General features: G+C 45.6%; 1 protein-coding gene across 1 annotated transcript in view; it reads left to right on the forward strand.

The window, feature by feature from the left end:
* PEX7 (peroxisomal biogenesis factor 7) overlaps positions 1-25,571 on the forward strand; it is a 294,431-nt gene that overhangs the window by 20,864 nt on the left and 247,996 nt on the right. The window contains exons 2-3 of the mRNA XM_040429202.1: positions 3,203-3,260; positions 4,012-4,162. Of these exons, the coding sequence (XP_040285136.1) occupies positions 3,203-3,260; positions 4,012-4,162 (209 nt within the window). The remainder of the gene's footprint in view (positions 1-3,202; positions 3,261-4,011; positions 4,163-25,571) is intronic.

A 25,571-nucleotide genomic window follows, 5' to 3' on the forward strand; every position in this document is an offset into this window, starting at 1 on the left:
GGACCAGTCCCAGATCTGGAGACATGGATGGACCCCAGGCATTATTAGTAAAGGTAAGAAAAGCCTTCCAGGATCTTAGATATATTTTGGAAGTCACAGGTTTTCTACTCTGCATTAAAGTATTTATTACCTTGTCCATGAGTCCCTTCCTGTCTTAAGATGGCACCTGCCAATTCCAGGCCGTCAGATGAAGCTGAGGGATGCTGGGATGAGGGACTGGACCTTCGTGCAGTAGATCCGAAAAAAGAGTAAGGGTCCAGTAATCTTCTCCTGACAGATTTTTGAGGATAGGAAAACATGCTCTCCTGGGCCAGTAGGGGGTGATTAGTATCACATGAGCCTTTTCTTCTATAGTCTTTGTCAGGACCTTGGGAATCGGTGAAAAGGGTGGGAAGGCATACAGGAGACCCTTTGGCCAACTGTATGCCAATGCATCCACCTGCAGAGGATTGTTTTTCTCCCTTTAGTCTTGAATTTTCCAGGTATCTGTCGGGGAGGGGGGGGGGGGGGGGGGTCACGGGATCTGATAGTTCCAGCCTGTATCCTGATTTTATTATAGACAGCACCCAGGGAGAGGCGTGAATTTGTTCCCAGGACTGACATATTTTTTTTAATCTTCCCCTGATCCGATTTTTCTGAAAAGAGGAATCTTTTACTTTTCCATTTTAACGACCCCGAGTTCTTCCTTTTTTGATCAAATCCAGGACGTCTTTGGGAGCGAAAATTACTCTGATGGAAAACTTTGACTCCGCAGGAAAGCCTTTTTTCTTTTTGGAAGACTTCTCCAGGATATCATCTAAGGCTTTCCCGAATAAACGATCGCCTTCACATGGGATGGCACAGAGCTCATTCTTTGATACTGAATCTCCATTCCAGGACCTTAACCGTACTGCCCTACGAGAGGCATTTGATAAGGCTGTGGTTTTTGCTGATAATTTCACCACATCTGCCGAGGCATCTGCCAGGTAATTTGAAGCCTGCTTTAGGACTGGGATGGAGGCGAGAATATCTTCTCTGGGAGTGCCTGACTGAATATGTTCTTCTAGTTGTCAGTCATAAAGACAGGGTTCTTGCTGTATATGTGTCTGAGACTCCCAGAATTTTTTAAGCAGGGATTTACATTTCTTATCCATAGGATCTTTGAGGATCCCTAAGTCTTCAAACGGCAATAAAGATTTTTTGGAGATACTAGCGACTGGCGCATCTACCCTTGGGGCCTTGTCCCAGGAGCTGGAATCATCCTCTGCAAAAGGATATTTCCTTTTAAACATCCTAGATGCTGCCTCTCTTTTCTCAGGATCTTTCCATTCATTCTGGATTAAATTTCTTATGTTGGAGTGCACTGGGAAGACCCGTTTCTTTTTCTCCGCCAGTCCTAAAACCATCTGATCCTGGATAGATAATGGCTCTTTAGTCTCTTCTAAATTTATTGTCGCCCTAATGGTTTTACGGTAAGTACTTGGTTTCCTCTATGGAACACAAAGGGCGACCTGAGGAGCCCTCAGAGATACTAGAATCCGTATCAGAAGAGGCTTCTTCCTCATCCAGACCAGAAAAATGTTCATCAATTACAGAGGGTACCGCTCTGGGGGTGGAAGGTTTAGGAGAGACTACCGCCAATCTCGCATCAATGGCTGCACCAATTTCTTCCTTAATTAAGGATCTTAATCTATCCACAATAGATGGGGATTCTTCTGAGACTATTTATGCATTTTGGACAAAGATATTTTTTTGTAGCAGTGGATAATGTATTTTTGCACCTTTTCGCCTGGTCTCCGAGGTGGCTGAGGCAGCGCACCTTCTCTGAGATCTGCTTTGAATTCTGGCTAGTCCTTTGCGCCGTGGGAAACTTTCTCCTCTGGAACTCTGCCTCTTCTTGGGGACCCCAGGCATCTCCATAAAGAAGTGCCTCCACCCGTGGCTGCAGACCAACCAGTAACTGAGTTCTCAGCATCAATTTTGATGAGCATCTACTAGTGTTGTGCCTACAGACAGCACAACCCATCAAGGTGAGCCTTGCATCTGTAATTCTGTAATTCCAGTTGTGTATCGCAAACGTTATTACCCTATGGTGCGCCCTTCTGTTTAAATACAGCACAAACCAAGCCTGTGCACCGATCTTTTTTGTGACTGTTCTCCAGATGATTTCAAGCTCCCCCTCCCCTAAAAAACAAGGGGGGGGGTTAGTATAGAATCTGAGGATATCCATATATAAATCTTTAAGGAGAGCCGTCACCAAGAATATAAGGAACATCCACACCCTGTGCTCAATAAATACGGTGAATCATATATAAATACATGTCCTCAGGGAGGGGGCTTAATGGGCTGGAGGAGTCGGTGGTCTTTCTTGCAGGGTCCAGATCATCTGGGGCAGACATGCTGGCGGTCCAGAGGAGGCTAGCGTTACTATTACTCCCACGCTGACAAAGTCGCCAGGCAGAACGCGGTCTGCCTCCTTTTTCAATGCTGCCGCCGGCCCAAGCACTTCTAGGTAAAGCATGATGACGTCACACGCCTGCGCTGCGTTCCATAGCATGCCGCACCTGGAAGTAGATATCGGAGCATTCCCTGGACCTAGGAACGCCCCCAAACCACCGCACCAACGATCCCGGGCAGCCAGCACACGCCGGACTTAAGCCAGAGGGGAAGAGGAGGAGCCTAAAATCGCTCCGGGATCCTTCAACCTGCAGGAGCCTTTCCGGAGACCAGGAGAACGTAGCAAAGGACCCATGCACCCTTGCTGATCCACATTATGCCACTTGAGAGACAGGAAAACAACTGGTGAAGGTTAAGGGGGTTTTTATGCGCTGATCTCTGTTGTTTTCCTATCCCTGAAGAGGTGGGTACCCTCCAGGTAGTGCCGTTGTGGAGGCTAAAGGAAAAATCCAATTACCGTTAGGAGTAAGTTTCATCATTTTTTGCAGGGCAGCGGAATGGGCATACGACAATGTGGCAACATTAAAATGAATGGGTCCGTGTGCCATCAGAAAAAAATGAGATCGAATGTGGATCGAAAATATGGTTGTGTAAATAAATACAAAGACGTGCGCCAAAACATGCAACAGTTTGCCTCCAAAAAAGAGACGTACTATGAATAATAAATGCCCACTTAATTTTTTCCAAACATTTACTGTAACAGTTTTTTTTTTCATTACTTTGACATAAAATTTACACATACTCCCTTTGTGGTTTGTTTCCTTAGGTTGTGGCACTCTTTTCTTGCTAGACCAAAATGATGCGGGTCTTCTTTGTTTTAAAAGGTAAGCAGCTCCGAGATCAGGATTAGTTCCCAGCGAGGACAAAGCACCTATTTTCAATACAGAATTTTAAGAAAAGATGCTCCACAATTGATAGCAAATGGAGAATACTTGTAGGGGATTATTTATTTGGTGTATATCAGTCACCGATTCAGTCATAATATGTCCGCTGGCTGGAGGTCAGTTGGATTAAGGAAACGGCCATTTGGGCTGCTCTTTGCTGTTTCTGTGGCTCCAGTAGCAGTGAATGGAAGCTACGCAAACAGTGTAACACAGCAAGCTACACTGTTTCCTTCCGTAACTGTCAGCTGAACAAGTGTTTAGCTGATCGTTATCTTGAATATGAACTGCTTTAGGAGGGAAGGGAGTAGAAGAGCTCATAAGTGGAGAAATAATGATTTGTTTGCTAATGTATATTACAAAGTTTCTTATATTCACCTGTACAATTGATTTATGCCTGGGATGCCCAACTTGCGGCCCTCCAAATGTTGCAAAACTACAACTGCCAGCATGCCTGGACAGACTATCCCTATTAGGGCATGCTGGGAGTTGTAGTTTTGCAACAGCTGGTGGGCCGCAGGTTGAGAATCCCTGATTTATGCTAAGTTGTGTGACCATTTAACTGGTTTTTTCATCATTGACTGTTTCCATATGCATCCTTGAATACCTCCTATGCATCCAATTGATTTTTTCGCTTGCATGCTTTCTGCAAGTTATTTTCTTCATTCATAATATTTTCTATTACATGACCTAGCTTTGAGTGGACCGATGCACTGTTTGATGTGACATGGAGCGAAATCAATGAGAATATCCTGGTAACATCTAGTGGAGATGGATCACTGCAGATATGGGACGTATCCAAACCACAAGGACCTGTGCATGTATTCAAAGAGCACGTCCAAGAGGTAAGAGGGGAACATGAAGGTTCATAGAACACACAGTCATCTATCTATGACTTCCATGTTTTCAGAAATTAACTCCAAATATCACTGTGCACTCTTATTTATGACATATACCGTTATACATGTACATCATGGAATAGACATTCCATCGGAACGAAAACTCGTTTTCTCCTCTTTCAGCTAATCACAGCCCTAGACCTGTTTTCTTTGAATGGACCGCGCTGCACCCGGACAGAGCTGACAAATCCTCCCTTCCAGACCTCACAGGAATTTTCTGGATATGGGTAAGCGTTCAGTTCACTTGTGTTCACCTTTCCTCCAGGTAACCTTGTGAGAAATCAAGGTGCCACCAATAGTGAAGTACAATCACACGAGGTTCCAACTGCAAGTTTTTTTATATTTTTTATTCTGTTTATTTGAAGCAGATTCACAAAAAACAATGCAAGGGTCATGTACCCACTTATCACACATTATACATTCTTTCCCCACATGTCCTCCGAAAGGAGTCAGGGGGTCAAAAACGGCATCATAGGGGACACGAATTCAGTACATATGAATCTGACTGCATTTTTTATTTTAACTTAAAATAAATAAAACAAGAATCGAAGACACCGGGGAGAAAAGAAAAGAAAGGAAAGAGGTGGAGAGGGAGAGAGACACGGGGGGGGAAGGCAGGGCTATACTGCCAGGGGGCCCAAGGTATTACCTAGAGATGCTTTAAGATACCATGAGGTGTACTGAAAGGGTTTGACTAATTCCCCAATCTCAACTGGACTAAAGTGTGCGGCAATAAAAATGCGCAATTTGGAGGCTGAACCTTCTTTGTGCCTAGACGCCTCAATCCTCTCAAAGCCCAACAAAACTTTCAAATCAGAGACCACAGCTGGGATATCTGGCATGGCATCCATGAGCCATCTTTGAAGCAAGACTCTTTTAGCCACTAATAAAACAGAGTGCAATATGATCGGTACCTGAGTTGGGTTTTCCAGACGTATGTAATGGAAGACCAGGGCCTGGGGTTCCATAGGTAATTCCAACAACCAGTTTGTCCTGACATAATCAATCACGGTGGCCCAAAATTTGACTACCTTAGGACATGTCCATATGCCATGCCAGAAATCCGTAGCAGCCATTTTGCAGTTTGGACAATGGGTGATGCGGTCCGGAAACTGAGGCGAGGCTGGAAAATTAAAACCATAAATGGCTCGATGCATCATTTTAAAATACGTTTCACGCCAAGTCTCGCCTATCACGCACTGGTGGACCTTACTCCAGCCTTCTAGGATCTTTTCCCCAATCTCATCATCCATGGTGATACGCTCCCACTTCTTAAAAAGTGTGGACATTTTGGCCTTCGTGAAATTGCCTGAAAGAGCCCTATATAACCTAGAGAGTGAAACTGTTTGGGGAGAGAAACTGAGGATCTCGTCGAAGGAATTCGTATTCGCCTCCTTTGACAGATCACGCAACCTATGTGAACAGAAACCCACAATCTGCATTATTAGCAGGAAGTGGGAATCCGGCAGGGCATATTTTTCCTTCAGTTCTTTTGGGGTCAGCCAACGCCTTTCCCCTTGGTGCATCAGATGTTCCGCCCTAGTCAACCCTCTAGACACCCACAGCTCAGAGGGTCTCAAACTAATTCCTGACGGGAATTCTGGATGACACCACAACGGCATCCATTTAGAGATTGCGTGAGGCAAACCTACTGTCTTCCTGATCGCCTTCCAGGCTGCTATCGTATCTCTCAGTAAAAGCGAGGATTTAATATCCTTGGGTAACGAGGCCAGGTTAGAATGAAGGCACGTTACCAAGTTCCAAGGAGCCACCAGGTTTTGTTCCAGTTCCCTATTAGAGAAAAGATCAGTATTGTGCACCCAATCGGATATGTGACGCATAAGACAGGATGTAACCCCGTATATTCGGGAATTTCACTCCTCCCTCCGGTTTCCACAGCATAAGCTTCGAAAGAGAGATACGAGGGCGCTTGCCGGACCACAAAAACGTGGTAAACGCTTTATTCAGGGCAGTGACATCATTATGTTTCAGTAGGATCGGAAGCGTTTGGAGGGGGTAGAGCAACTTAGAAAAGCTCATCATTTTGATGAGCTGGCACCTACCTAGTAGAGACAAGGGGAGTGAATGCCATTTCTGTAATTCAGATATTATTTTCGCTATGAGGGGAGGGTAGTTTAGCGAGTATAGTGACCCCGGGAGCTTACCGATTTTAACCCCTAAGTAAGTGACATATTTCTTAACAGCAGTCAAAGAGAAACCCAGATCCAACCAGAACTGCGGTGGATTAGTGGCGTGTAACTCCAGAATCTCACTTTTAGACTAATTTATTTTATAACCCGAAAAGGACCCAAAAAAAGGAACTCTATTAAGGGGCCTAAATGTCGCTGAGGAGTGTCCATAAAGATCAGAAGATCATCGGCATACAAAGCCAGTTTGACCTCTTTCTTACCTATAGTGATACCTGAGTACAAGTCAGAGTCCTCTAAAAATCTAGCTAGAGGTTCGATGGCCAGGTCAAAGAGGAGGGGGGAAAGTGGACAACCCTGTCTAGTTCCTCTCTGAAGGGGAAAAACCTGGGACAGAAAACCACCCGTATGAATGCGCGCCGCTGGGCTGGAATAGAGACCCTTCAGGAAAGTACGGATATCCCCAAATATCTTGAATCTATCCAGCACCACCCCCAGCCAGTCCCATCGCAATGAATCAAAAGCTTTTTCCACGTCCAAAGCCAACAGAATAGGGGTCGTGGCTGGCTGAGGGCGGCGCTGAACCCAATCCAAGGTTGCCAACACCTTCCTGATATTGGCCTCCCCTGACCTCCCCTTAATGAAACCAACTTGTGAAGGACCGATCAGGGCGGGCATTAAAAGGCTCAGTCTGTCAGCCAGTATTTTAGTCAAGATCTTGAGATCCTGGTTAATGAGCGAGATCGAGCCTGGATCTTGTGGGTCTTTATTAGGCTTAAGTATCAGTTTAATGTGAGCAACATTCACATGAGCAGGAAAACTACCCGTGTGTAGCAAGTGATTAAAATATTCCACTAGCGTGGGGGCAAGATTATCTTTTAGCACTTTATAAAATTCCCCTGAGAATCCGTCAGGGCCTGGCGCCTTCCCATTATGCAAGGAACGTATTATACTCAGTACTTCCTCAGCAGTGATTTCCGCATTTAAAGATCCCCGTTGTTCCTCAGTCAGGGAAGGCAGTTTGACGTCTGATAGGAAACGCTCGCCCTTTCCGGGATCCTCTGGAGTGTCACTGTAGAGACGCTCATAGTATTTCCCCAGCAATTCATTTATCAGGATTTGTTTGGACCACTCCCCCCTCCCCTTTCAGAGCTGTGATGGCTGTAGGAGCCCTCCTACCCCGTGCTAAGTTAGCCAGCATTTTGCCTGATTTATTCCCAAATCTGAACGGCAAGGTTTTTATTATACTTACAAGATGGATAAAATCACATGCGGTGTATACAAATCAAATCATTAGGGTGATTTGATTTGTATACACCGCATGTGATTTTATCCATCTTGTAAGTATAATAAAAACCTTGCAGTTGGAACCTCGTGTGATTGTACTTCACTATTGGTGGCACCTTGATTTCTCACAAGGTTACCTGGAGGAAAGGTGAACACAAGTGAACTGAACGCTTACCCATATCCATAAAATTCCTGTGAGGTCTGGAAGGGAGGATTTGTCAGCTCTGTCCGGGTGCAGCGCGGTCCATTCAAAGAAAACGTGTCTATAGATGTGAACTTTACCCACTTTACTACTGGACTCGCGACACACTAAAAGTAAGGCAACGTACCTAAGGCTTTTTATATATATATATATTTTATATATATTTTATTTACAGCCCTAGACCTGCAGTTTTTATGTTCCATTTTCCATACTCTACGATTGCAGTGCTTACATGTGGCCACTACCAGCAGAAAGGGAACTCACATGACAGCTGAATTTTTTTTCAAGTGATTTATAAAGTTGCTGTATTCAACAGTTCTTGCTATGCATGATATTGTAGCTGACAAATTAAAGGGGGTGTCCGGGCTGTTTATATTGATGACATTGGCGGGGGTTCGACACCTGGCTCTCCCACCAATCAGCTGTATGAGAAAACTGTGAACGTGTCGTCTCCCGTCTCTCTTCCTAAGAGGTGTACGTATAGATTGGTGCTTCCCAAATAGTTAAAGGGGTTGTCCGGGCTGTTCATATTGATGACCTATACACAGAATAGGTCATCGATATCAGATCAGCGGGGGTCCGACACCCGGAACCCCAGCCAATCAGCTGGTTGAAGAGAAGGTGCGCGCAGTGCCAGTGCTGCCTCCTCTTCATTGTTTACCTACTTGCCGTCACATCTGCAGTGGTGAGCAGGTGTAATTACACCTAAGCCGTCCCATTCATTTCAATGGGTCGGCTCGTACCTATACACTTCTATAGTAGCGATCCGTCCCATTGAAAATAATGGGACGGTTTGGGTGTAATTAGAGTATAAATTGGTATATCCTTTTTTGATCTATATTAACAAGTGTAGCATTTTTTTTTTTTTTTTTTTATAAAACGATACTGCATACATTTGGCGGCATTTTCAAACTTGTGGACCAAACTTTATGTCAGCAGAGGTATTCCAGCCAAATAAGATGTTTCCAGGGGAATACAAATACCCATTTCCAATGTGATAAACAGTCCCACTGGAAACTTTTTTTTTTTTTGCTGGAGTACCCCTTTATGGATGTCACGTTTTTTATCCTTGGCTGAAATGTTTCATGTATCATATCATATACAGTACAGACCAAAAGTTTGGACACACCTTCTCATTCAAAGAGTTTTCTTTATTTTCATGACTATGAAATTTGTAGATTCACACTGAAGGCATCAAAACTATGAATTAACACATGTGGAATTATATACATAACAAACAAGTGTGAAACAACTGAAAATAGGTCATATTCTAGGTTCTTTAAAGTAGCCACCTTTTGCTTTGATTACTGCTTTGCACACTCTTGGCATTCTCTTGATGAGCTTCAAGAGGTAGTCCCCTGAAATGGTTTTCACTTCACAGGTGTGCCCTGTCAGGTTTAATAAGTGGGATTTCTTGCCTTATCAATGGGGTTAGGACCATCAGTTGCGTTGAGGAGAAGTCAGGTGGATACACAGCTGATAGTCCTACTGAATAGACTGTTAGAATTTGTATTATGGCAAGAAAAAAGCAGCTAAGTAAAGAAAAACGAGTGGCCATCATTACTTTAAGAAATGAAGGTCAGTCAGTCAGCCGAAAAATTGGGAAAACTTTGAAAGTAAGGGCTATTTGACCATGAAGGAGAGTGATGGGGTGCTGCGCCAGATGACCTGGCCCCCACAGTCACCGGACCTGAACCTAATCGAGATGGTTTGGGGTGAGCTGGACCACAGAGTGAAGGCAAAAGGGCCAACAAGTGCTAAGCATCTCTGGGAACTCCTTCAAGACTGTTGGAAGACCATTTCAGGGGACTACCTCTTGAAGCTCATCAAGAGAATGCCAAGAGTGTGCAAAGCAGTAATCAAAGCAAAAGGTGGCTACGTTGAAGAACCTAGAATATGACATATTTTCAGTTGTTTCACACTTGTTTGTTATGTATATAATTCCACATGTGTTAATTCATAGTTTTGATGCATTTATAGTCAAGAAAATAAAGAAAACTCTTTGAATGAGAAGGTGTGTCTGTCCTGTATGTAGCTTATGTTTTTTTATGTAATATATGTTTTTAACTGGATACCGCATACATCTGAGGAGTACATTTGATGGCATTTTCAAACATGCGCACCAAACCTGACTTGAACAGAACCGTAGAGGCGTATTCCTGCCAAATAAAAGAGGTTTCCAATGATGTGCAAAAATAACAGAGCTTGCTCACTTCACCGATTCACTGCCACTGCTGTTCCAACGGTGCCTGAAGTCCCTCACAGCTCGGAATGGTGCTAAGCTGGGTAAAAGGGTCATCACTGCAGCCAGTGATTGGCTAAAATGGCATACACAGCCATTTTTGTCATGTCAGCACAACAGTAGGAAGTGGAGCACCATCATGAACCCAGGCAAAGCTGGAGAAGTCAGGTAAGTATAAGTTCTTATTTTTGTACACTATTATGGGGCGGTGAGGTGAGTATAAGCTCTTATTTTCTCCAGCGCCTCCACAACGGCACTCACAGGAGGGTGTTCCCACCCCCAGGACAGGAAACAACGTAGAAGCGGAAGATTTAAATGGCCTCCTCCCCCTTACCTAATCAGTCGTCGTTTCCTGTCCTCGGGAATACGCATGGAAGCCTCTCCTGGAGTGCCGGGAAAACTTTTTTTGCAGAGATCGCCCAGCCTCCTTCCGGGGGGTCCTTCCCCACGTTCATGTGGGAGGGCTGGAGCCGGGATCGGGTTCCCCGGGGACGCTTGGTCTCCCTTACCCGTTCCTGAGAGTAAGCCTTGCTTTCAGGCTTCCCCGGGCGCGCGCGGCAGTTTCTCTGGAGGAACTATCGCGGGATCCGGCGTGTGACATCATCAGGCGAGATTCTCCTTGGGCAAGAGAATCTCGCAAGTGGGCGGAGCGGTGTTCAAATTCATGGGGATATATTCAGATGTTCTCCTCACACTGCGCTGACAGCATGCTGGCCCCGGGAGACATGGAGACTGCCAAGAAGCCTGTGGATCCCTCTGCCTCAGCCCTCAGCCCGGTAAGCCTCCTTCCTGAGGAGAGATATGGTCACTGCCTGCATTTTTTTCCTTTTGCTCCACTAACAGGGTGCTTTAATATTTTACTTATCTACCACCGGTGATGGGTCTTGGCCTCCATAAAAGTGCTGGCCCTATTGAGTTTACACCCTTCTTGATTTTAGGCCAGAGAGACCTCGATCCCAAAGCCGACCGGTGGAGACTTAACGCGCAAAAAATGTGCCATATGCAGGAAGGCCCTCTCTAAGTAAAAAAAAAACGCTGTGCCCCAAATGCACAGAGAAGATTGTTACTGATGAATCCCCGTCCTTCCTCAAAACTATGAGGTCCATGATAAAAGAGGAAGTTAGTGCTGCCGTGGACTCAAGAATGTCTCTATCTCCAAGGCCATCTACCTCGCAAAGATCCCTGTCCTCTGATACGGCCTTTGACTTAGACGAAGGGAAATTATTCTCTGAATCCTCCTCCTCCTCTGATGGCTCGGGGAAACCTCTATTTCTGCCAGAGGAGACGCACGGGCTCTTAAAAATTATTAGAGCAACCATGAATATTGAAGAAGTGAAGGAACCACATTCTATACAGGATCAGATGTTCCAGGGGTTAGGAGAACGAAAGAAGAGAACCTTTCCGATTGACAACATCAAAATGCTTATTTCAGGAGAATGGAAGGATCCTGAAAAAAGATCGGCCATCACCAGCTCCTTTAAGTGTAAATTCCCCTTCTCAGAGTCTGATTTAAGCTTGTGGGATAAGACCCCTAAGGTGGATGCTCCGGTCGCCCGAATCTCAAAGAGAACCTCGCTGCCCTTTGAGGATACCGGTCTCCTTAGAGATCCTATGGATAAGAAATGTGAAAGCTTGTTGAAAAGATCTTGGGAAACGAGTACAGCTATGTTGCGTCCAGGTATAGCATCTACCTGCACAGCAAGAGTGCTTTCAGTTTGGCTGAACCAACTGGAGGACCATCTGGCGGCGGGTACGCGATGAGAAGAAATCCTTGCTTTCTTGCTAACTCTGAAGAAAGCGTCCAATATCCTGGCTGACGCCTTGGCGGATTTAGTCAGACTCTCCGCTAGATCGGCAGCCCTGTCTAACGCCACCAGAAGGGCAATCTGGCTCCGAACATGGTCAGGGGACGCAAGCTCAAAAAATCGTTTATGCTCTATCCCATGTGAAAGTGACATATTATTTGGCTCCACCCTGGACGACATCTTGGATAAGGCTGCGGATAAGAAGAAAGGGTTTCCAACGGAAAATCTCTACTTCCAGCAAAGACATTCCTTTCAGAACCAAAAAAGATCCACGAAGGACCCTAAGAAAAAGGAAGGTTCAAAGAGGTGGCAGCCTTATAAAGGTAGGGGTAGAGGTTTTCTTTTCAACCCCGAGAACTCCTCAACCTCAAAGCTATGACGCCAGATGCCAGGTAGGGGGAAGACTGAGGCATTTCGCTACCATCTGGGAAGATTTAGGAGCCTCCCCGTGGGTGGTAGACACCTTAAGACAAGGCCTAAGGTTGGAATTTCGTTCCTTCCCTCCAGACCGCTTCCTAATCAACAAGAAGCTACCTCAAAAAGAAAAGCAATCCTGCCTGGAATTAGAGATTTTATCTCTAGTTCAGAAGAACGTGATTCGTCCGGTCCCGAAGGAGGAGCAAGGCAAAGGCTTATATTCTCCCATATTCTTAATCCAAAAGCCAAACAGGTCATACCGTCTAATAATAAATTTAAAGGGTCTAAACAGATCCATTACATACAAACGCTTCAAGATGGAATCAATAAAGTCCACAATAAACATTCTACCACAAGATTGCTTCATGGCGACCATAGATCTGCAGGACGCCTATTATCACGTTCCAATTTCCATCAGACATCATAAGTTCCTCAGAATTGCCGTCTTCCTAAAAGATCAACTCTTTCATTTTCAGTTTGCAGCCCTCCCATTCGGGCTCTCTTCAGCCCCAAGGGTATTCCCGAAAATAATGGCAGAAGTCACCAAATTCCTCCACCTAAAAGGCATATCTCAACGATTTCCTGATGGCCTCTCCATCTGTGGAAATCCTCCAGTCCCACCTGGAAGAAATCCAGAATTGTTTCTCCACTCTAGGCTGGATTATCAATTTCAAAAAATCGGACTTGATTCCGGAACAAAGGAAGACCTTTCTGGGAGTCCTTTTAGATTCCCATCTGTTAATGTCTTTTCTTCCTCAGGGGAAGCAAGACGATCTGCTCCTAAAGATTTCCCAGTTTTGCAGCCGGAATATATCATCGATACAGAACATCATGACCATCCTGGGGCTTCTAACATCAACAATCCCGTCGGTCAGGTGGGCCCAGTTCCACACAAGAACTCTACAGGCGTTCCTTCTATCCTCCTGGGACGGCACCGCATCTGCCCTGGAAAAACGGGTGATCATTCCAAGGTCAGTAAAAAAATCCTTGATGTGGTGGAAAATTCGAAAGCACCTTCAGACTGGGGTTTTTTGGCGACAGGGGGACCAGATGATTGTGACTACGGATGCCAGCAGTACAGGCTGGGGGGGGTCATGCAGACGGAAAAGTGGTCCAGGGCACTTGGGGAGCAGATTTGGAACATGCCTCCTCAAATCTAAGAGAACTCTTGACCGTTTACAACGTAATCGTCTCCCTTCACACCCCCTCATCACCAAAAAGTATAAAGATTTTTTCAGACAACACTACAACAGTTGCATATTTGAACAAACGGGGGAACCAGAAGTCGCTCCCTAGCGGCAGTAGCCACAAAGATCTTCTGTTGGGCAGAAAAGAACCTCACTTCTCTAACGGCTATACATGTCAAAGGAGAAGACAATACGTTGGCCGACTTCCTCAGTCACCAGGCCCTAAGAGAAGGAGAATGGCCCTTGAATCCTCAGGTTTTCCGTCAATTATGCCTCCGGTGGGGGACACCGGAATTAGACCTGTTCGCCACAAGGGTCAACAAATGGACCAATCAATTTTACTCCCTCTTCCAGGGGGATCATTCACTTTGGGTAGATGCCCTGTCTCGACCATGGCCCCGGTGTCTTCTTTACGCCTTCCCTCCCTTCAGTCTGATCTCCAAAGCGCTGATGAAAGTGGAGGAGGAGGGGGCCAAGGTGATCTTCATAGCCCCCTACTGGCCTAGAAGATCGTGGTTCCCCCTACTACTCAGGATTTCCGCAGGAACCTTTTTGACTCTACCATCCACGCCGGATCTCCTACACCAGGGGCCAGTACATCATCCGAGTGTCAATCATCTAAGCCTGACGGCTTGGAGACTGAACGCGGGGCCCTAAAGAAAAAACATCTCTCAGATGCAGTAATTACCACTCTCCTGCTCAGTAGGAAGCCCATAACGTCAAGAATATACCTGAGGACCTGGAATGCTTTTCTGTCCTTCTCGGGTAACATGATGAACATTTACAATTTCTTCATACAGGACTTGATAAGGGCCTAAGACCGTCAACACTCAAGGTACAGGTTTCGGCCTGAAGTGCTTTCTTGGACATTAAATTGTCAGAATCCCCATTGGTCAGGCGCTTTCTAAAAGGTGCTATGAGAAGTGTCCCCATATCTCATTCTACTGTTGCGCCCCTGGGATCTGAACCTGGTTCTTTCGTTTCTAATGTATCCTCCGTTTGAACAAGTTGCCGAAATCCCTCTGAGACTACTCACTCTCAAGACGGTGTTTCTTACGGCAATAACAACTGCCAGAAGAATCGGGGAAATCCAGGCTTTTTCCTGCAGGTCTCCATATTTAGTAATCCTGGATGATCGTATAATCTTAAAACACTGTCCTGCCTTCCTTCCCAAGGTTGTTTCCAGATTCCATTGCGAGCAGGAAATCTTGCTACCTTCCTTCTGCCCTTCACCATCCTCTGAGAAAGAAGAAAGGTATCATAACCTAAATGTGAGAAGAACCGTTCTGTGCTACCTTAATAACACTACCACCTTCAGACGTTCTGACCAGTTGTTTATCCAGTGGCCCCAACAAAGGTCGCGAGGCGAGTAAGCCAACTATAGCCAGATGAATTAGAAGCATGATCAGATCAGCCTATTTACAGAAGAATCTTCAACCTCCCGACGGTATTAGAGCTCATTCCACCAGAGCAGTATCCTCCTCATGGGCCAAGGCCGCATCAGTCTCGTTGGATCAGATTTGCAGAGCAGCCACATGGGCCAGCCCTATGACTTTCTTTAACCATTACAGGTTGAACGTTTATAGAAACCAGGACTTGTCCTTTGGTCGCAGAGTACTTTCAATTGCAGTCCCTCCCTAAGCATATTTACTCTGTCAATCCTCCTGTGAGTGCCGTTGTGGAGGCGTTGGGGAAAAGAGATCATTACTCTTACTGGTAATTGGTTTTTCCAATAGCCTCCACAACGGCACTGGGATTTTCCCACCCTGTTATAATTTTTCGTTGATTATTACTATAATGATGTAATTATCCTTAGTTATTAATACATATTGTTTCTTGCATCATTTCCGTGTCCTCTCTTATTGACTGATTAGGTAAGGGGGAGGAGGCCATTTAAATCTAACGCTTCTACGTTTCCTGTCCTGGGGGCGGGGACACCCTCCTGTGAGTGCCGTTGTGGAGGCTTTTTGGGGAGGTGAGTATAAGCTCTTATTTTTATACACTACTAGCAGAAGGACCCGGCTTTGCACAGGTTTATTTCATTTAATGTTTGTGTGTCGTTAAAAGATATCGACAGTATCCCCCATAACAGTGACCTCTACAGCACTCTGCCCCTTTAACACTGACCCCCCACAGTGCCCCGCCACTTTAAAATGGGACCTTCACAGCAGCCCGCCCCTTTAACAGTGAGTTTTACAGCACCCCACTCCCTTGACAGTGACCTCAGGGGCCCGCCCCTTTAACATTGACCTCCACAGTACCCCGCTCCTGTAACAGTGACCTCACAGTACTCTTTTGCCTTAACAGTGACTTCCACAGCAGTTGCCCCTTTAATAGTGGCCCCTTCCCCCTTAACAGTGACCCTCACAGTGTCCGCCCCTTTAACAGTGATCTCCACAGCGCCCTGCCCCTTTAATGCTAGGGCTACACGACAACATGTGTCACGCGACATTTTGTCTCAACAATTTTTATGATGATAGGCTGTGTCGCACTGCGACATGTGACATGCTGCGACTGCGACACGACTGTCGCAAAAAATTCCATCCAAGATGAATTTTTCTGCAACTGTCGCAGTCGCAGCATGTCACATATCACAGTACAACACCATAGACCAGTGTTTCCCAACCAGCGTGCCTCCAGCTGTTGCAAAACTACAACTCCCAGCATGCCCGGACTGCATTTGGCTGTGCGGGCATGCTGGGAGGTGTAGTTTTGCAACAGCTGGAGGCACACTGGTTGGGAAACACTGCCATAGACTATCATCATAAAAATTGTCGCGCAACATATGTAGCAGTGTAGTTGTGCCCTATGTGTCGTGCGACTTATTGTCGTGTAGCCCTAGCCTAAAGCTGACCTACAGCAGTGAACAAAAATGGCTGGGTTGTTATGGAAACCTGGAGTAAAACTGTGTGTATGTGGAGACTGAGGACCTGCAAGCTTCTATTGGCTGATAAGGGACACGTGACCATGTGTATGGCAGTGGGATATGAAGAGAAAGACTTGCAGGCTTGTGTTGGCTAATGCAGGTCATTTTTGGGGAATATCTCAAGAACGATAAGTCCTAGAGAGCTGTGACCCGGTCTAAAACCTTCCCGGACACCTGATGTACCTGTGTGCCAAATTTGGCGAAGATCGGTCCAGTCGTTTAGTCAGGCATAAAGAACAGACAGACAGAAACTCATTGTATACCGGCATGTTATCTCCACAGTATTCTTTCCCAGATAGTAAGTGATATGTGTACCAAGTTTAGTATAAATTGATCGCTGAGTTTTTGAGTTACAGAGCGATGTGTGTGTAGCAAAAACAGTTGGAGCATGCAAACTCCATGCAGTTGCTGTGTAGGGGCATATGCCCCCCACAAGATTTATTTCCATGTAGCAAGGGATGTGTATTCTAAGTTTCGTTGAAATCGGTGGTTGCATTTTTTGTGTGATCACGGAACATACATACGTACACACATATATACGTCCTTCTTATATATATATATATTGGAGTAGTGAGGTGAGTATAATCTCATAATTCTTGTACACTATTTTGGAGCGGTGAGTATAAGCTCTTATTTTTATACACTTTTTTGTACACTATTTTTATCTCACTGGAAAGCTTTTGGCTAGAGCATTGCTTTAACCACCTCAGGACCGCCGAACGCAGGATTGCGTCCTGGCGGCGGCCCTGTTATTCCTCCTGGACGCGCCGATGCGTCCTCTCGCGAGACGCGAGATTTCGAGCATAGCTGGCCTGCACATGCGCAGTGCGGGCCGGGAATCGGCGCAGGAGAAGTTCGTCACCAGCCTGCCAGCCAATGATCATCGCTGGCAGGCTGGTGACTTTTGAAAAATCGAATCAGAAGCCATATAACACACTATATTTATAAATATAGTGTGTTAAATGGCTTCTGTGCTCTCTGTTGGGTCCTTTTCTTCGGTTGGTCCCAGCAGAGAGCACACATCACTGTAAGTACACCAAACACTACACACTTAGCCCCAGATCACCCCCCATCACCCCAATTAACCCCTTGATCACCCCTGTCAATCACTAGTGAAAGGGAAAAAAGTGATCAGTGTAAACTGTCACTTTTTTCCCCCACCAGTATTGACTGTTAGGTTTAGGATCGTTTAGGCCCCTTTGGTAGATAGTTAGCGTCGGTTAGCGCCCTGCCCATCGCACCGCAGTCACTGATTCGCTGATTAGTGTATCGCTAATCAGCATTGGTACTTTTATAGTATCTGTAAGTGATCAGAACTGATCACAGTCAGATCTATAATAGTATTAGTGTCACCTTAGTTCGCCCTCCACCCAAAATGCAGTGTTTGCCCGATCAGGCCTTTTTTTCTTTATCACTGCACAATCACTTCACAAGCGCTGCGGCGATAAAAAAAAATCAGTTTTGATATTTTTTATCAATCTCAGCGGCTTCCTGTACTTCGCTAGCCTCCCATTTGTAAGACAGGCTTGCTTTTTTTCTTGGGTAGTCTCAGGGAATACCCCCTAAATTTAGTTGACCAAATGGCAAGTAAGGGGTATTCTTCTGAAGAGGCCTACAGGATTCTGACCCAGTCGGATGAGGAGGAATGGGAACCCTCATCTGACAAATCCAGCGGGTCAGAATACGAACCTGTACAGGGAGTGCAGAATTATTAGGCAAGTTGTATTTTTGAGGATTAATTTTATTTTTGAACAACAACCATGTTCTCAATGAACCCAAAAAACTCATTAATATCAAAGCTGAATATTTTTGGAAGTAGTTTTTAGTTTGTTTTTAGTTTTAGCTATTTTAGGGGGATATCTGTGTGTGCAGGTGACTATTACTGTGCATAATTATTAGGCAACTTAACAAAAAACAAATATATACCCATTTCAAATTTTTTTTTTTTTACCAGTGAAACCAATATAACATCTCAACATTCACAAATATACATTTCTGACATTCAAAAACAAAACAAAAACAAATCAGTGACCAATATAGCCACCTTTCTTTGCAAGGACACTCAAAAGCCTGCCATCCATGGATTCTGTCAGTGTTTTGATCTGTTCACCATCAACATTGCGTGCAGCAGCAACCACAGCCTCCCAGACACTGTTCAGAGAGGTGTACTGTTTTCCCTCCTTGTAAATCTTACATTTGATGATGGACCACAGGTTCTCAATGGGGTTCAGATCAGGTGAACAAGGAGGCCATGTCATTAGATTTTCTTCTTTTATACCCTTTCTTGCCAGCCACGCTGTGGAGTACTTGGACGCGTGTGATGGAGCATTGTCCTGCATGAAAATCATGTTTTTCTTGAAGGATGCAGACTTCTTCCTGTACCACTGCTTGAAGAAGGTGTCTTTCAGAAACTGGCAGTAGGACTGGGAGTTGAGCTTGACTCCATCCTCAACCCGAAAAGGCCCCACAAGCTCATCTTTGATGATACCAGCCCAAACCAGTACTCCACCTCCACCTTGCTGGCGTCTGAGTCGGACTGGAGCTCTCTGCCCTTTACCAATCCAGCCACGGGCCCATCCATCTGGCCCATCAAGACTCACTCTCATTTCATCAGTCCATAAAACCTTAGAAAAATCAGTCTTGAGATATTTCTTGGCCCAGTCTTGACGTTTCAGCTTGTGTGTCTTGTTCAGTGGTGGTCGTCTTTCAGCCTTTCTTACCTTGGCCATGTCTCTGAGTATTGCACACCTTGTGCTTTTGGGCACTCCAGTGATGTTGCAGCTCTGAAATATGGCCAAACTGGTGGCAAGTGGCATCTTGGCAGCTGCACGCTTGACTTTTCTCAGTTCATGGGCAGTTATTTTGCGCCTTGGTTTTTCCACACGCTTCTTGCGACCCTGTTGACTATTTTGAATGAAACGCTTGATTGTTCGATGATCACGCTTCAGAAGCTTTGCAATTTTAAGAGTGCTGCATCCCTCTGCAAGATATCTCACTATTTTTGACTTTTCTGAGCCTGTCAAGTCCTTCTTTTGACCCATTTTGCCAAAGGAAAGGAAGTTGCCTAATAATTATGCACACCTAATATAGGGTGTTGATGTCAGACCACACCCCTTCTTATTACAGAGATGCACATCACCTAATATGCTTAATTGGTAGTAGACTTTCGAGCCTATACAGCTTGGAGTAAGACAACATGCATGAAGAGGATGATGTGGTCAAAATACTAATTTGCCTAATAATTCTGCACGCAGTGTAGAAAGCAGTGGCAGTCTGACCCAAAGTTCAGACGATGAGGTTGAGGTCCCTGATACCACCAGGCGTACCCGGCCCCGTGTTGCTAGACCACAGGTTGCGCAGGATCCGCTTCAAGGGCAGCAGAGTGGGGCTGGCGCTGTCGGATTACGTGGTGAGGCATACACCAGCAGCGCAGCCCATCCTGGACCTAGTACCAGCACTGCCGTAGAATATGGTGAAGTGGCGAGCACCAGAAAGGCAGTTGAAGCTGGTACGGTGGCACGTGCATTAGTTCCCCCGTCGCAGCCACCGCACAGCCAGGCCCGTAGAGCCCCTAGAGTCCCTGAGGTGCTGGCAAACCCTGATTGGCAGCCCCCAACTTCAGCCGCACCAGTAAATCCCCCTTTCACCGCCCAGTCTGGAGTTCGGGTTGAGATAGCTCAGATCGGATCGGCACTGTTTTTTTTTTAGCTGTTCTTGACTGCGGAGCTCTTGGACTTAGTCGTGGCAGAAACAAATCGGTATGCCACTCAATTTATAGCCGCCAACCCGGGAAGCTTTTATGCCCAGTCTTTCCGGTGGAAACCCGTCCAAGTTTCCGAATTTAAAACTTTTCTGGGCCTTCTCCTCAACATGGGCCTGACAAAAAAGCATGAATTGCGGTCATATTGGTCCACGAACCCAATTCATCACATGCCAATGTTCTCTGCTGCCATGTCCAGGACACGATTTGAGACCATCCTGCGTTTCCTGCACTTTAGTGACAACAGCACCTCTCGTCCCAGAGGCCACCCAGCTTTTGACCGGCTCCACAAAATTCGGCCCCTCATAGACCACTTTAACACCAAATTTGCAGATTTGTATACCCCTGAGTAAAACATCTGCATAGACGAGTCCCTGATACATTTTACCGGGCGCCTTGACTTCAAACAATACATCCCAAGCAAGCGCGCCCGGTATGGGGTCAAATTGTGAAAGGGCCACAGGCTATACCCACAAATTTCGAGTCTATGAGGGTAAAGATCAGACCCTGGAGCCGGTCGGTTACCCTGACTACCGGGGGAGCAGTGGGAAGACAGTCTGGGACTTGGTGTCACCCTTATTTGGCAAGGGGTACCACCTTTATGTGGACAATTTCTACACAAGTGTGCCCCTCTTTAGGCATTTGTTTCTAGAATAGATTGGTTGCTGTGGCACTGCGCGACCTAGTTGCCGGGGCTTCCCCCAACGTAATTCAATTGGCTATATACAATAGTTTTGTTCTCTACAGTAAGGCTGGGAGAACAAGATCCTTCCTCAAATTTCAGGAAGAGATCATCGAGAACCTCCTGTATTCAGGAGGTTCCATGGCCCCAACCACCAGTGTAGTGAGCCGTCTACACGAGCGACATTTCCCCAATGTCGTTGCTGGTACTTCAAACCAACCGCCACCCCGAAAAAAATGTCGTGTCTGTAGCAGGAGTGGAATAAGGCGTAACACCCGCTATTTCTAATAAGGAAGGAAAGACCGGCGATGATGATGAATGTTGCGTTTATTCAGTCACATATTAAGGACATATAGTGACGCGTTTCAGCACAACACGTGCTTTCTTCAGACTATGCAATAAACTCCTATCACATCTCTTTTATACACAGAGAGAGGGAGGAGTAACAAAACAAAAGGAAAATGACATCATACTGTGTAGCTCCACCCACCTCAGGGCTGACACAGGTGAAGTAATGAAAGATGCAATAAACCAAAAAGATCAATGTGAATACATTGATGAAACAATGGAACAGTTGATAACAATTCAGGAATCAAGTCCGCAGTGCCGACCCTTTTCTACATAAGATTACCCGCTATTTCTGTCCTGACTGCCCTGACCACCCTGCCCTATGCTTTGGGGAGTGTTTCCGGAAGTACCACACACAGGTACACTATTAGCATAGGGATTGCGTGACACAGGACAGGCACACAGGGCTCTTAGCAGGGGCGGACTGACCGGTCGGGCACTTCGGACATGGTCCGAGGGCCGGGATGGGGGCCCGCCGCAAAATAACAATGTGGTAATGGCAGCGGGGCCCGCCGGTGCAGTCACTGTATTCTATCGCACCGGGCCCCGCTCACTATAATACTAAGTTTCATATGTGAACAAGAAGCTAAATCCTCTGCGATCCTCTCCCTCTCTGTACTCACAAACTCAGTAACAGCCTGGCAGGCCGGGCGGCAGCGTAACTCACTGACGTCACGCGCCTGCTCCTGTCCTGCAGCGTGTGATCCCGCGAGACCCGCCACTGTAGGTCACGGGTCTCGCGGGATCACGCGCCGAAGTGACTGAACTCATGCCCACGTAGCCTGCAAGTAGCAGATCAGTGGAACAAGTACAAGGTGGAGGGGACTGCTTCTAACAGAGGCTCACTAATGGACGCTGAGATTAGATCACCCCATATGAAAGCATTGAATCAATGCTTTCCTATGGGGAAAAATCTGACCCTGGAGGTCATCATGCAGAGTGTGAGGACGTCCAGCGTCAGATACCAGACCAAAGGTCTGTTTTACTCCAGGAAGCCCCCAGGTGGCTGCCAGCCACTAGAGGCTGACTTATTGCTGGAACGTAAACAATGCAGTTTCTCTAGAGCATTGCAGCTCGATTTGCAAAAGGGACACTGTACCCAGACCACTTCAATGAGCTGAAGTGGTCTGGGTGCCTTTTGTGTCACTTTAACTTTGAAATCTTATTAAAGGGTTTCTACCACCTCGTTTTGAGAAATTTAGCTGTCAGACACTAGCGATCCGCTAGTGTCTGCTCTACCAAACAATGCTATTATAATAGCTTTTTGTGCAGCTGTTTCCATAAAAAACTAACTTTTATCGATATGCTAATGAGCCTCTAGGTGCTATGCGGGCGTCTTTTCAGCACCTAGAGGCTCGGTCTACTCACACAAAATGCCAGAAAAAAGAAAAGACCCCGGGTATCCCAAGAACAGATGGGGGACAGTGCCTACACAATGTAAACGTAATGGGTTACCCGTAAGGAAGTAACTCGGTAGCAGCTCCGAGTTTAATGACAAAGGAAGAGAAAAGAAGCTCAGAGTACCAAACAAATAATTATTAAATGGATATTTAATTGTATCAAAAACATGATCAAAAACACACATACAGGTGATGCCATAGACATCCTACCCTGTCTATGGTATCACCTGTATGTGTGTTTTTAATCATGTTTTTGATACAATTAAATATCCATTTAATAATTATTTGTTTTACACAAAATGCCGCCCAGCGCGTCCCTCCAGCCCGCCCATCTCCTCTGGAATGCGATCCTCCCTCTGAGTCAGCGGACGAATTCTCGTGCATGCGCCGTGCGCGTCTGTCTTCGGCGCAGTTAATGTCTGACCGCTTTCTGCACAGACATCTCCACTGCGCCTGCGCCGATTACGTCATAGTGCTCCGAGGAACAGACGCAGTGGAGATGTCTGTGCAGGGAGTGGTCAGACATTAACTGCGCCTGCGCCGAAGACAGACGCGCACGGCGCATGCGCGAGAATTCGTCCGCTGACTCAGAGGGAGGATTGCATTCCAGATAAGATGGGTGGGCTGGAAGGACACGCTGGGCGGCATTTTGTGAAGGTAGACCGAGCCTCTAGGTGCTGAAAAGACGCCCTCATAGCACCTAGAGGCTCATTAGCATATCGATAAAAGTTAGTTTTTTATGGAAACTGCTGCACAAAAAGCTATTATAATAGCATTGTTTGGTAGAGCAGACACTAGCGGATCGCTAGTGTCTGACAGCTAAATTTCTCAAAACGAGGTGGTAGAAACCCTTTAAAGATTGTGTAGGGTGTGGCTGGAGGCGGGGCATGGAGGCGGGACAAGGGTGGGGCTTGCAGCAGAACATGGGTGGGGCCTGTAAGAGGGCCCTTGTTTTATTTTGCCCGGGGGCCCTGAGGGTTCTCAGTCCGCCCCTGGCTCTTAGGGCCCTTTCACTCACAGCTGCTGCAAACCTCTCCTTTCACCTGGGACAAAGTGCATAATGTACTTCGCCACATCTCTGGGCGATTTGCGCTTTGCATATTGTCCCATGGGGAAGGAGAGGTTTGTCCTATAAAGGAAAAAAAAAAAAAAAAAAAAGCACCGGTAAGCAAAAAAGTTAATGTTCTGTTCCAAAAGTTCAATAAAGTTTATAAAAGTTAATGTTCTGTTCAAATGTTATATAAAGTTAATGTTAATAAATTTATTGCGTTGCGGCCTGTTTTTTTTATTTTTTTATTTATTTATTTATTTATTTATTTTTTTTTTACCTTCTAGGTGGACCAACCGATGAACCAGCTGCAGCACTGATGTGCATTCTGACAGAAGCATTGCGCTGCTGTCAGATTACACAAAAGTCGGTGTATGCGGCGCTGCAAGACGAGATTTCTCCTCTGCAGTAAAAAAGATACGTTTGCCGAGGCTTATGAGCTGTGGGGCGGTGTTCATATGCTTTGGCAAACACTTTGTATATAAAAAAATAAATAAAAATAAATCCCGGCAATGATTTATTCATCCACATTGATCGATGCGAATGAAGAAATCTGTGCCGTTCATTTTTTCTTTCAGCCCAGAGGCTGAACGGAAAATAAAAATCTCATTACCCGTATGCTCAATATAAGGAGAATAGCAGAAACTCCTAATGCTGGCCATACATGTAATGATTGCGGAGACCCTCAAATGCCAGGGCAGTACAAACACCCCACAATTGACCCCATTTTGGAAAGAAGACACCCCAAGGTATTCGCTGAGGGGCATATGGAGTCCATGAAAGATTGAAATTTTTGTCCCAAGTTAGCGGAAAGGGAGACTTTGTGAGAAAAAACAAAAAAAAATCAATTTCTGCTAACTTGTGCCAAAAAAAAAAACTTCTATGAACTCGCCATGCCCCTCATAGAATACCTTGGTCTGTCTTCTTTCCAGAATGGGGTCACTTGTGGGGCAGTTATACTGCCCTGGCATTTTAGGGGACCTAAAGCGTGAGAAGTAATTTAGAATCCAAATGCGTAAAAAATGCCCTGTGAAATCCTAAAGGTGCTCTTTAGAATTTGGGCCCCTTTGCGCACCTAGGCTGCAAAAAAGTGTCACACATGTGGTATCGCCGTACTCAGGAGAAGTAGGGCAATGTGTTTTGGGGTGTCTTTTTACATATACCCATGCTGGGTGAGAGAAAGATCTCTCTAAAATGACAACTTTGTATAAAAAAAATGGGAAAAGTTGACTTTTAGAGAGATATTTCTCTCACCCAGCATGGGTATATGTAAAAATACACCCCAAAACACATTGCCCTACTTCTTCTGAGTACGGCGATACCACATGTGTGACACTTTTTTGCAGCCTAGGTGCCCAAAGGGGCCCAAATTCTAAAGAGCACCTTTAGGATTTCACACGGCATTTTTTAGGCATTTGGATTCCAGACTTCTTCTCACGCTTTAGGTCCCCTAAAATGCCAGGGCAGTATAAATACCCCACAAGTGACCCCATTTTGGAAAGAAGACACCCCAAGGTATTTTGTGATGGCATAGTGAGTTCATGGAAGTTTTTATTTTTTGTCACAAGTTAGTGGAATATGAGACTTTGTAAGAAAAAAATATATAAAATCATCATTTTCCGCTAACTTGTGACAAAAAATAAAAACTTCTATGAACTCACTATGCCCATCAGCGAATACCTTAGGGTGTCTACTTTCCGAAATGGGGTCATTTGTGGGGTGTTTCTACTGTCTGGGCATTGTAGAACCTCAGGAAACATGACAGGTGCTCAGAAAGTCAGAGCTGCTTCAAAATGCGGAAATTCACATTTTTGTACCATAATTTGTAAACGCTATAACTTTTGCGCAAACCAATAAATATACACTTATTGCATTTTTTTTTATCAAAGACATGTAGAACAATA

The sequence above is a fragment of the Bufo bufo genome, chromosome 4, assembly GCF_905171765.1.
Source record: "Bufo bufo chromosome 4, aBufBuf1.1, whole genome shotgun sequence".
NCBI classification, from domain to species: Eukaryota; Metazoa; Chordata; class Amphibia; order Anura; family Bufonidae; genus Bufo; species Bufo bufo.